We start from the raw sequence: 12,586 nt of genomic DNA on the forward strand, positions 1-12,586 counted from the left end.
AGAGGCAGACGAGCTGAAGTAATCTGTTTCTTGATTGGACAGTTAGCCAAAGAAAGGCGGGATTAAAATGTAATCCTGAAATATGATTGGTGGTCACATAATCAATCATATGCCACACCTGCCCTTATTCTACGAAATTATGCTTTACTATAAGAGGTCTACAGGAAGATAGCGCATACGTAAATAAATCATAATGAATTTTTTTTTGCTGAATAAATTTGTTCTTTTCTAATGGATAATTTCCAGGAATTAATTAATCGTTCCTTTCTGGGAGTTCAGACGAGAGAACACCTGTCTTTCCTGTTCTAGAGCACATGACCGCCAGGTTTATTCTATTTGAATATGTTGCCTTCTACCTCTAGTAGCTTTACTTGATCCGCCTCGACACGCTAGTCCTTGCTGTCTCTCTCGTTGTTTTTCTTGAGTGAGAAAATTTATATCGCAGACTGGTTTGACAAGTTTAAATTGGAGAACGCTTCATGGCTGCAAATGTTCAGTTGATCTGTTGAGAACAAAGAACTATTGAAATGCTATAGACAGTGGTGAGTAAGAAAGAAAGAATTGTTTGCCACTTCAAACACTGAGAATAGGCCAAAACAGGCTAATACAAAATGTCCATTTAACACTTTAGCAATTAGGAAACAACACCATTATATTAAGAACTATTACTACAGCGCCCCCTCGTGGTCGACATAAAAGATTGAAAACATTTGCACTAAGAACTGTACGACATTGACAGTTAATACTATAATTCAAGTTCAACCATTACATTATATTGAAATTAAATTAAAACAAATAATAATATAACAGTACACCCAATTACAATTTGCTAAACCAATCATCACTGGCTTTGGTTATCTAAGCACAAGAAGCAAAGGCTTAGTTAAAATGGTTTTAATGGTGTAAACGGTGCAGTTTAGTATGACTGATTCTTCAAGGGACATAGGAATGTCTTATTTAGACCAACAAAGTATTTAAGTGGGAAAAAACGTGGAAAATAAACTTTATCCAATCATTAGGCCATCAAAAATGTAAATTATGTTTCTTCATCAGAAGAGAGTTTCTTAAATGTAGCCTTGCATCACTTGTTTACCAATGGATCCACTGAAATGAAATGGCTGCTGTCAGATTGAGAGTCCAAACAGCCGATAAAAGCAACAGTAATCCACAAGTATTCCTTACAACTCCAGTCCATCAATGTCTTGTGAAGTGAAAATCTGTGTTTCTAATAAACAAATCCATTATTAAGACATTTTTCACTTCAAACTCTTGCTTCCAGCTAAAATATGTGTCCTCTTTTCACAATATTGCTTTATTTGGTGGTAAAAAATAAATAAATAAATAAAAAACTATACACAGATCATCACCATTTACATGCAAAAACAGCCCAAGACATTTCTAAATAAATATGTCAGTGGATTTTAATGTTAATGAGGAAAACAAGGGATATTATTATGTTATTATATTATAATGGATTGTGGCCTTGTATTTAGGACAGAAGTGTTGGTTTAAACTTCAAAACTTTAATGCCGGATTTGTTTGACAGAACAGTTTTTTCATTTCACAAGATGTTATCTGCAGTGGTGTAGATTACTTGTGGATTATTATGATGTTTTTATCAACTGTTTGACCTCTCATTCCGACGGCACCCATTCTCTACAATGTATCACTGGTGAACAACTGATGTAATGCAGAATTTCTCAAAATCTGTTCAGACGGAGAAACAAACTCCTCTACATTTTGGATTGCCTGAGGGCAAGTACATTTTCAGCAAATGTAATATATTTTTTTACGCTGTTATTTTTGTTGGTTCAAATAAAAAATATGAGTGATTCTCAGCACATAAAGCAAAACCCTCTGAAGAATCAATCATACTAAACTACTCCAAACTGCAGGGGTTCGTTTTTATCCTCGCATCTAATTAAGTCTCATAAAATGTTGAATATTAAATCAAAGTTCAGTTTGCATGGCTTTTCCATGACTATTCTAATCTGAGCCTTTGTAGGCTATAGTTCTTTTATCAGATCTTTCAGCAAATTTTCAATTGTGCGTGAACTATTCAATGGGTGAACAGTTCTATTCTAATTAATTAAAGATCAAAGGTTTATTGTTGATATTTTAGAACAGCCTATATTAGTAATAGTGTGACTTGCAGCACTATTGCACAGGTAAATGAGAGAAATGATTCTGGAAAATGTAAAAAGGCACCAACTGTGCTTTATCTATAGGATAAAGAGCACAGACAATCAGTCTGCTGATGCACCTGCTTTTATTGTTAGAATAAACAGTGTGTCTTCAAAAAGCGAACTAACGCTCATATTGAAAGCTGAGAGGTAAAGCATTTTTCATAGTGTTAACAGAGTCCAAAAACCTTGTAGATATCTCTTATATAATTTATAGCTTTATTTAATAAATTTGCAATAATCGTTGTAATGAAATAATATTTTTTCTAAAATCTTATCATCTGATCATGAATAGAGTCCATAATATCTTATGTCAAATCAAAACACATATGGGATTTTTCTTCCCAGTCCTCTTTACAATGTTAAAATGAGTGGAAAGTGTTCAAATGAGTGGAAATGAAATGCAGTTATTAAAATAAATGAATTTGCATAGTACTTAATGTGTCCATTTAAATTCACCTCTGGTTAATGACTTAATTATACAATAACTTGATGAAGATGACTCAGGACTCCCAACTGTGAACAGTGCATATCTGTTTTGGCCAACATGAAGACCAAGATGCTGCTTGAAAAGCTCTAGCCAAATCATGAATGCCATCCATTGCAGAAAAAAACAAACAAACAAACAAACAACAACAACAAAAAACACTTGTTTTGTCATACTGGGAGAGATAGGAAAGAGCAGCATTATGTTATAAACATGTACCCATGTAACCACGACACAAAGCCTGAAAGCTTATTCTGGAGGATCTCAAAGCAAAGATCTTTGGCCTTTAAAAGCACAGAATGACCCAAAGCACAAGCAAAGGCTTTGGTTTAATGTTTTAGGTGGCTTAAAATAATTAACATCGATGAAAAATGATTGATTTGACTGTACTTACATTATCATTTGGGAACAAAACAATTGAACTGAACTGGATAATTATTGATATGACTGTACTAACATTATCATGTGAGAACAAAACAATTGAAGTGAGCTGCCTATTAGACATTTCATAATTGACTTTGCAACACTGACACAATGAAATGAACTAAATCAACATCGACCTAAAGGGAGCTGAATAATGACTTTATTGTCTTCTGTTGGGCTGGCTTTACAGCTGAATTGAGTTTGTTTTGATAGCTATAAACTTTGCAACATCAACAATTTCATTTAACTAAACTGAATCAACATTGAACTGACCTGAGATGAATAAAGATACCATTGTCCTCTCTTGAGCAGCTTTATAGCTAAATTAAATGTTTCAACTAAATTGAAATTGAATCAACACTGAAATACACTGAGCTGATTAATTACAGTTATATTCTGTAGAACTGCTTTCGAGATGAAATTGAAGAAATTTCATATTTGAATATTCTTTGCTTGCATTTTAACTTTTTAGTTTCCTTTTTACCTCTTGAGAAGCAGCTTTGAAACAATCTATACTGATTATAAAGCACTATACAAATAAATGTGACTTGACAGGATTTGAAATCTGGAATAACTCAGATTTTAATGCAACTGAAAATATGCCTGACCTGCATACCAAATGCTGTCCACACACTCTCCATCACATTTGGAAGAGTTGGCACAGAATTTGCATAGAAAACCAAACACAAATCACCTCTAAAGGTGGAAAGACTCATGAGACATAAACACCCCACCCTCACCAAAAAAAAAAAAAACACCGGTTGCAATTGCTGATGCCTCTGCTGATGTGATTAAAACTAATTCCTGCTTACTTTATTTTATGTTAGAAAATTATAACATGGGATTTGAGCCATTAATGTTTTTTTTTCTTTCTTTTTTTCAGTAGGCCAATATATCAACCAAAGAGAAGGCTCTGTTCTTCTGAAGGTTCTGAACAGTGTTCTGGTTACTTGTTTCATTCAAAAAGTTCGCACACATATCTCTTTTCCGAGAATTCCCCAGACTCGTTTGTTTCAGTGAGTCACACTGCATCAGGACCTTCAGCACACATGCTGCACATGCACTGGCTCAACATGTCCAGTAGATGTCAGTATTGGGTTTAAATTCCAACGACTGAAACGCAGTATTTCTTAACAGCTGGAGTAAAGCGCGAAGTGAGAAACCTAAATCAGATTTTTCTGTAAGTACGTCAAGCACAATGTGTTTTTACTAGAAAAAGAAAAAAACTGCGAAGATTCAATCCGGTCCCTTTCTCATGATTCGAACAGTGGCCGAAATGACCCGACAGTAGCCGAGTCGAGTCGAACCGATCGCCGGAATGAGCCGGATTGAGGTGTGCGAGGAAGGCTGAGCTTCGCTGTTTTGTAGATAGGGGCAGAGTTTCGGTGTGTGTGTGTGAGTGGGAGATGGACCGAGGGCGCTCTACTGACTAGCAGAGGCGAAGAGCGACTCCAATAGCCAGAGCTATTGAAATAATTTACGCGATCGGGTCGTCGATAGCCCACTCCAAATACAAACTAAGTCGCCCGTCTTTCACATCTACTTCACACACACTAACACGGCATTGATGGTAATGTATGCAAGGAAACAACCAAGACTCGGCGATGGGTAAAGAACTCTATTTTATACTTCGATTTTCCTTCTCCGCTTTGACAATCCGCCATTTTTAGCCAAACCAAAATAAGTAGAAACTTAAGGAAGCCGATTCAGCTGTTGCAATTTCTGCCACTATCCGTGAAGATTGTTTTTAACTGTTCCTCTGTCTCTTTTTCTTGTTTTATTTTGTAGGTGCACCGACCGACGGGATTCTCAGCCCTATCAGGTAGATCTGAAACAAATAAGATTAAAAATGGGGTAAATCTAGCGCAGGCTTTCGAAGCAATTTAGGCCTCTGTGCGTAAAACACAGCGAAAAGTGCCTCGTTATCACAGTGTCCAGCTTGAAACGACACACACATTTAAATTACACTGCAAACATAAATTTGTGCTGTCATAAGTCGCCTGCCCGTCGAATTTATCATGTTTTAAAAGCGCTCACAGCGCTAGCGACTTTAACAGGCTAACGTTAGCACGCTAGCTGCTACATCAGGCCTGTGTGCCACAGCGATTTACTTCGAAATGTCTGTCATAATAACGTTTATAATTATTAACTCATAATCTAAATCAGGCTACTTTAAAGAAACTGTTATATACGTAAAATGCGAATTTAGTGGTACGATTTTCTTTTTAATAAACAGTCGTCTTTATGGTTTCTAGTGAGTGAGATCAAATCCCAATAAAACGAGCTTAATTATCATGTAGACCATCAAGAAATGCTTATTAATATGTAAGACAGGGAGAATAATGCTTATAGGCTTTCCTGTGCTTAGTTTTGCAATGACATACAAAGTATGTCTAACTAACATAATCGTGTTAAGTATGTTAGATGATTGCTAGCTGGTCTATAGCTCGTATACAATCTTAGACCATTAACAAATGAGCTGGTCAGGTAGTTAATGACCACTGTAGACGAGCTGTAAACCAGCTCTCATGTACATTGCACGTGTGAGAGTGAGAATAATTATGCAGCAGATTTCATTGTAGGAATGTCATGTCTTGACAGACTCTTAAGTACTCATCCAAGAGTCACCCTGATCACCGACATGAGAAGATGCGTGACAGTACTGACACCACTCCGCCGTGCAAGATGCTGCGGAGATCAGACAGCCCAGAAAACAAACACATGGATGGCACCGGCCATGGCAGAGCAAAAGCCATCCATCCACACCGGGGGAGAGAGCGAGAAGGAGGTAAGAGGGGAGACCTGGAGTCATACTGATCCTATGATAAGAGCCACAGATATGAGGCTGATACTGATGACTAGATCGATAACGCAAATCTTACCACGGTCTTAATTAGTCCATAATTGTTTCTATGTAAACATTAGTTAGATACATTCTGTAGTAAGTGGTCAGATTGCATTTTTTCGGGTTAAGAGATATTAAATCAAATCACACTTACGTTAATGGCACCAGCTTCAATTAGTAACCTTTAATCGAACCTTATGAATAATGCCACGTCAGACGGGAAAATGTAAGGCTTGGTCTTGGAGCACAGTGTGCTTTTCTCTCTCCTCATGTTCAGGTTCTATACATTTTATTCTTATAAGATTAGGTACAAGCAAGAGTTCATCAAAGGGACTTATTTTGCATTCCACATCTGAAGACTGTTTTATAGTTCAGAAATAAGTAAGGCTTAAAAGACCACACATTTCTGAAATAAGAAATTGTGCTTGATTTCCATATCATTCAAATATTCTGTTGTCCTGCAAAATTATTTTACCGAGATCTGCTGAATGCTATTGCTATTGGCAACATTCTGAGGTTATATATTTTTTTCAGTTTTGATGATTTTGAATGATTTTGTTCAGTTTGTTAAACATTTAGACATAAGTATGATCCGTAAGATAGTTCACCAAGAAATTACAATTCTGATTTACTCTTCCTGAAGTTGGTCTGAACCTGTATGATTTTTTTTTCCATCGGCAGAGCACAAAGGATGATATTTTGAAGAATGTTGGGTGACTATTGATAAGAAAAAGGGCATTTTTCAAAGTATCTTTGATCTGCAGATGAAAAAGTCCATACCGTTTTGCATGACATGAGGATGAGTAAATGATGACAGAATAATCATTTTTGGGTTCTTTATCCCTTTTAAACTCAACCTTAGTATCTCTGAACACTTTCTATACATGCAGCATGTAAGATTGATTTGCAGTAAGATTAGCTGTAAATAGAAACAGTGGTCATAAAATGTACCCACACTACCGAATATTTTTACCATCTGTTGAGTTATTGACATTATGAAACTAATGTACAAGAATTCCCAGAAGCAGACCACGTCTTACAAGGTTTCAGTTAAAAAAAAAAGGGTTAAGTCTGTGCTATAAATGTGACCAAATGCACCCTTAAAACACTATCTGCTATTTGCTGTATAAAAAAAAAAAAAAAAACATGTTCCAAACTCATGATTTTGGTTGATCAAATGTTGCAATGTTAGGTTGGCAAAAACAGGCTTAATTGAGTTTCGCTGTCATCATCGGATTTGATATACAAACAATATTCCATGCAATGTTCAGGATATTGAATTTTATATTTCTTTTGCTTCTTCAAAAGTTAATATTGTTGATTTCATATTTCTGCAAGTCACTGATTGAAATGAGCCAAATTCACACTAGTGTTAATTTCATCACTTATTTTTAATTTAGTCTTAGTCTTGTGCTAAATGTCCTTGTTTGTCATATTTAGTCATTCACATATCTTTTTTTGTTAGTCAAGTTTAAGTCGACTAAATGTCTCGTCGTTTTAGTAGAAAGAAAACTCAAGGTATCTTAGCTAAGTTTTAGTCGACTAAAAGTCTTTTAATTTTAGCCTAGTTTTTGTTTTTAATAACACATTACTGAGATTATTACTGATAAACATTTCAGTAAAAAGTGTTTCACATATCTCAAAGATTTTTTAAATGTCATCATTACCTGACAAAATACACTTGTTGAATGCTGATGTTAAACGTGTTTGGTTTTCAATTTCTGATTTAGGGGACACATTCACTAATGATTAACCTGATCAAATTTTTGTACTTTATTGATACTGCTTTTAATTGTAATGCAAAGGCCGGTCATCTGGACATAAGCTGTCATGTACAATAAAAGAGCCTGCACAGCTTGAGCAACAGCGCAAAGCCGCGAACTCGTTCTGAATATTTTAGGTGAAGGCGTAACAGCTGATGAAAAAGCAGAGATGATCGTAGACGAAAATGAAGAGAGATTTTATCTTAATTTAATTTTATACAAAACATTTTCATCTCATCTTTTTTCGTCAACAATAATGCATGTTAATTTAGTCTTAGTCAGCGTTTATGGACAGTGGTGCAGTCTTGTCATCGTCTCGTCTTAGTAATTAAAGGAAGCTGTGACATTACCTTGAGGAAAAAAAACCATCATCCAAAATAAACCATGGCTAACAGTCAGATTCAGCCATTTATTTATGATCCAGAATCAGATCCAGAGGCTGAAACTGAACGAGAGCAGCAGCAGCAACGACTTGCTCCGAGCGGGGTCTCCGGCATGGGAGGGGACGCACTAACAAGAAGGCAGAGATATTTGAAGCAGTTTTACTCACCGCCTGCGGTTCCAACACACGATCGTGACCCTTTTTCGTTGGGATTGCATCATCCTTAAGAAATAAACGATGTGCAAATCCGTCGTCAAACTGGTCCTTGTTTGTAAAACAAGCATCTTCGAAATGCAGGGAACAAACAAAAACACTTGCACAACTCCGTTGATGCTCTGTAAAAATAAACTCCATCCACTGGTCCCTTAATGCTGTTTTTTCTTTGGTAATCTGTGCAGGGTTGTCTTGCCCTGGCAACCAAAAACACACTTCTTTTGTGACTTTTCGCGACGCTCTCGCTCTGATCAGTGAATCGCTCTGATCAGTGAAATATCTGTGCTGCTCAGCCTCGCTATACGGGAGCGCGCGCTCTTCCGGCAGAAGTGCCTCAGGACCCATATAAGGAAATTCCGCTCCATCTAACGTCACACAGAGCCATACTCGAAAAAAACTTTTCGAAAACTTTTGACAAACCGGAAGGAGTATTTTTGGAACAGAAATACTCCTTCAAATGTACAACTTAATTTTTGAAACTTTGTCTATGTTTAGCATGGGAATCCAACTCTTTAACAGTGTAAAAAACTCAGTATGCATGAAATAGCATTTCACCCCCCCCCCCCCCCCCTAAAAAAAAAAGGTCGCTGACGAACATATTTCATGTCGTCTCATCTGACAAAATTAACACTAATTCACACCAACAAGCGATACAATTCTGTATATTATAAGTGTTGCAGTTATGTTGTCTGCTGCTTTAAATGTTTGAGCTTGTTAAAGTCAGGTGGGTTATGATTACTTGTTTTTAACGTTTATCAACTGTAAACGAATCCAATTTGTTCCTATGTTTCTTTATCATTATAGCTGTGGTGATTATTAAAACTATTGTTATCTTTTAGTTAACATGCTTTTAGTAATGCCTGATATTATTTTCACTTCAGATAAAACCATGTCATTCCTTTTCAGCAAATTTGCTGTTTTTCATGTACGTGCATAACAAGATGTCTTGACCATATACAGCTGCTATGTATAAAGGCAGTTGAATCTTATCACTAAATGTTGATTTGCTACTCTTATTTAGATAACGAGTAGATAATGAGATTGCTACCAAATAAATGCATCATCTAACTGAACAGTGACCACAAGTGTACGTTGAAATGCACCAGGCTGTGCACGGTCTCAGATCTCACTTATCTAGGGACCTGTTTAAAATTTAGATGTTGGACAAGTCAAGTTGCATTAAATAGGAGAAAGTTATTTTCAAAAAGTCTTGGATTTCATTCTTCAAAAGCATATGCTTGATATGTTGCCTGGCTCTGTGCCATTATTGAATGTTATTTTTAGTGCTACATTTTATGAATCTCGGAGGTGTAAAAGCTTTGCATCTATCATTCATATTTACCAGATCTGTTATATAGGTCACGTCCTGTATCTTGTTAAAGAGCAATTTAAGCTGTTAAATAGGATAACATTATACATATAAGAAGAAAGTTAAATTAATCAGTTTGGTGTTATAATATGCATTTGCGATGAGCATAAATGCTGAAATCAGCTGAGCCATGTTTCCAACTTGAATATATATATAGTGCTTTCGATTCAGTTCGGCTCTTGATTCAATGGAATATTGATTCATTTGGATGTTTCAGGTACATGAACATTTTTCTTAAGGAAAATCTCTCAACTTATTCTGTGTACTACATGGGGAACCTTCTCAATTGGTGCGTTACTCTAATATTAAAAGTTAAAATCAACAACAGAGCTATAATTATTACATTCAATTGCTATGTATTTTGTGTAACATTCAACACTCAAATGCATTTTATACAAACATTTAAATTGCACGTACGGCAGTTTTTATATCACCTTATGATATAATAAGGTTTCTACTCCAATGTGTTGTTGAAATGGAATAATTTATACAGTAGCTGTCATAAATATTTCTCTTGACAGATTTAATCATGTTATACATTACCATCACCTGCAGGCAAAATGAATGAATTAATGTACAATATATCATATACATTTAATTAAATGTTTCTTTGTAGCGGTCTTGTTTTGTTTTTTTCTAGCTAATGAGGTATGGACTTTTTTTTATGTATATGAAATTGATTGTTTGAATTTGACAGAATTTGAAAGCCGAGTGTGTTTATCAAAAGTAACATCACAGAGCTTGTTGCAGTTATTGTATGGGAGGTGCTCGAGAAATAATCTTTAGTGTTTTATTCACAAAACTGAAAATAGGGTAAATTGATTGATTTTGCGATTTACAAATTGAGAATGGAGTTTTAGGTGTAAATGAATACAAATTGCTTAATTGAATACATTACATTCTGATGAATTTGATCAAAACCAGAATGAAACAAGATGATGCACTTTCTTCAACTTTTGCCATATATACCAAAAGCAATCGAAAACAGGGTAATCGGTTCCTCCGTAAAGTCTAATCTAAATAGCAAACTTGTTCTACCGCTCCAAAGTTTAGTTTTTGAGTGTGTGCATGTCATAGCTTCTCACACTTTTTTTTCTGGATTAAAAATAAAGCTGTGGTTTAAGATGTATTTCTTATTCACAGGAAGTATGGGTGGGACTAGGACATATAAAAGGGCTCTACCCCCACCGTTTTCCTTAGAGCAAAAAGATTCACTACATGCTGTTCAGCTGCAAGTGGTATTTAGGGGTGGGACGATCTCTTATAAAGAGGATTTGATTGGACAAAAAACATTTAACATTTAACACATTTTTTTGTCTTTTGTTCCCGAGTCAGAGAGACCTGCACACTTTGTGCATGTATCTTCAAAAGGTGTTCTTTGTCCATGTTAAGGAGTACATCTAGATGATTTTAAATGTTTACGTAGATGTAGTATGGCGGTTGAGTTTCAACGCTCCTAGTTACTTTATACTTTTGTTCACTGAACACATCAGACCCATCTTCTCCAAGGCAGTGAGCACTATCTGTAGCCTAAGGGCTTCCTGCAATCTGAGCACACAGATAAAATGCCCTGGTGAGGGTTTGTGGTGTAGCGTGGGGTAGTTGCAGGTCACTTAGTGCTTGCTGTGGGACTTTCTAGACCTATTTTGTACATTAAATCTTTTCCATCTGAAGTGATTATAGTTTTCTGAAATTATTTGTTATTAGTGTACTGTTATAGATCACAGAAGATATATTACTCCTGCAGTAAACAGGAAGCCAGCAGTCTGTGGGTCTCACCTAAATGTTACAGTGTTAGAATAGTCTGATTCTCACTGAACTGGTCATCAGTTAAAGCCTAGTATGTGTTTGTTTGCCATGAGTAATCTTTTATGGGTAGTTAACTGATTTATGAGTTTGCCGGATGTTTCCTTAGGAGTGTGAGTCTGGTGTATTATCAAATCATTACGCTGTTCTTCAGCTCTCCCCGGCTCTGCTGATTATTAGATTTTTGTCAAAATGAGTAATCACTGAAAACACTCCTATTTCACCGTTGTTGTTTTTTTATTTTTACTTCAGATTGTAGTAAGACCTTTTAGTTTGCACTCTTCTGGGTGCTTTTTAAAGAACTGGCTGCTGGATATTTAAACAGTGCTGTAACACTCATTTGATGATGATAAATTTCAAGTCAGTGGTAGAAATCATTTGACCTTTTTTTTTTTTTTTTTTTTTTTTTATCTTCACTTCACAATATGTCTTTCATTTACATTCTCAATCTCTTCTTTATTGAATCAATTGAACACAAACACTTGTAAGATGAGTCTTTGAGAGCTTGTATTATCTGTGTAATGGAGTTGGTGCAGGTCAAACCGAAATCACTAATGAATCAAACTAAGCCAGCAACTGATAGAAAGGCACAGAAGTGTCTCAGCATCGTACAGCAGGATATAGCTCAAGTGCTAGAAGCATCATTGATATACATACTTGATGAATTTGCAGGAAGTGGAAATGGCAGTGAATTATGGGATTATTGTCTATGTAGTTTTATAGTTATGCAGAACAATGGAATGTAAAGAAATAATGAAAAGTGGTTTGTTTACATTCAGTGTGTTTTATCTTTCAGGGACCAGTATATCCCCTCAAGAGAACTCCCATAACCACAGCTCTCTGCACAGCACCAACTCTCATTCAAATCCCAACAAATCATCAGACACTGTAAGTACCACAGTCTCAATGTCATCTAACTAGTCTGCATTTTCAAATGAGGCCGCAATCAGCACACACAACAAGGCCACAGTCACATACACCAGTAACCCTTTGGCACAAACAGGCTGTTATTCAATGAATAAATCAGACCATTTTAAAATAGCCTAATAGTTATTTGTGCTATTAGTTTTGCATACATAATTTTGAATAACTGTCTTACTGGAAGTATCAATTAA

The 12,586-nt window shown here is 35.8% G+C and overlaps 1 protein-coding gene across 2 annotated transcripts in view; it reads left to right on the forward strand.

Moving 5' to 3' along the window:
• Positions 1-4,451: 4,451 nt before the first annotated feature.
• LOC113056108 (WW domain-containing adapter protein with coiled-coil-like) overlaps positions 4,452-12,586 on the forward strand; it is a 37,022-nt gene continuing 28,887 nt past the window's right edge. Inside the window, exons 1-4 of one of the 2 annotated variants that reach the window (XM_026222607.1) lie at positions 4,452-4,701; positions 4,882-4,915; positions 5,695-5,881; positions 12,268-12,359. In XM_026222607.1, coding sequence (XP_026078392.1) covers positions 4,661-4,701; positions 4,882-4,915; positions 5,695-5,881; positions 12,268-12,359 — 354 coding nt within the window. In that variant the 5' untranslated portion in view covers positions 4,452-4,660. The remainder of the gene's footprint in view (positions 4,702-4,881; positions 4,916-5,694; positions 5,882-12,267; positions 12,360-12,586) is intronic. The other variant, XM_026222606.1, reaches the window with a different exon arrangement.

This window comes from Carassius auratus, chromosome 37 (assembly GCF_003368295.1).
Source record: "Carassius auratus strain Wakin chromosome 37, ASM336829v1, whole genome shotgun sequence".
Lineage (NCBI taxonomy): Eukaryota > Metazoa > Chordata > Actinopteri > Cypriniformes > Cyprinidae > Carassius > Carassius auratus.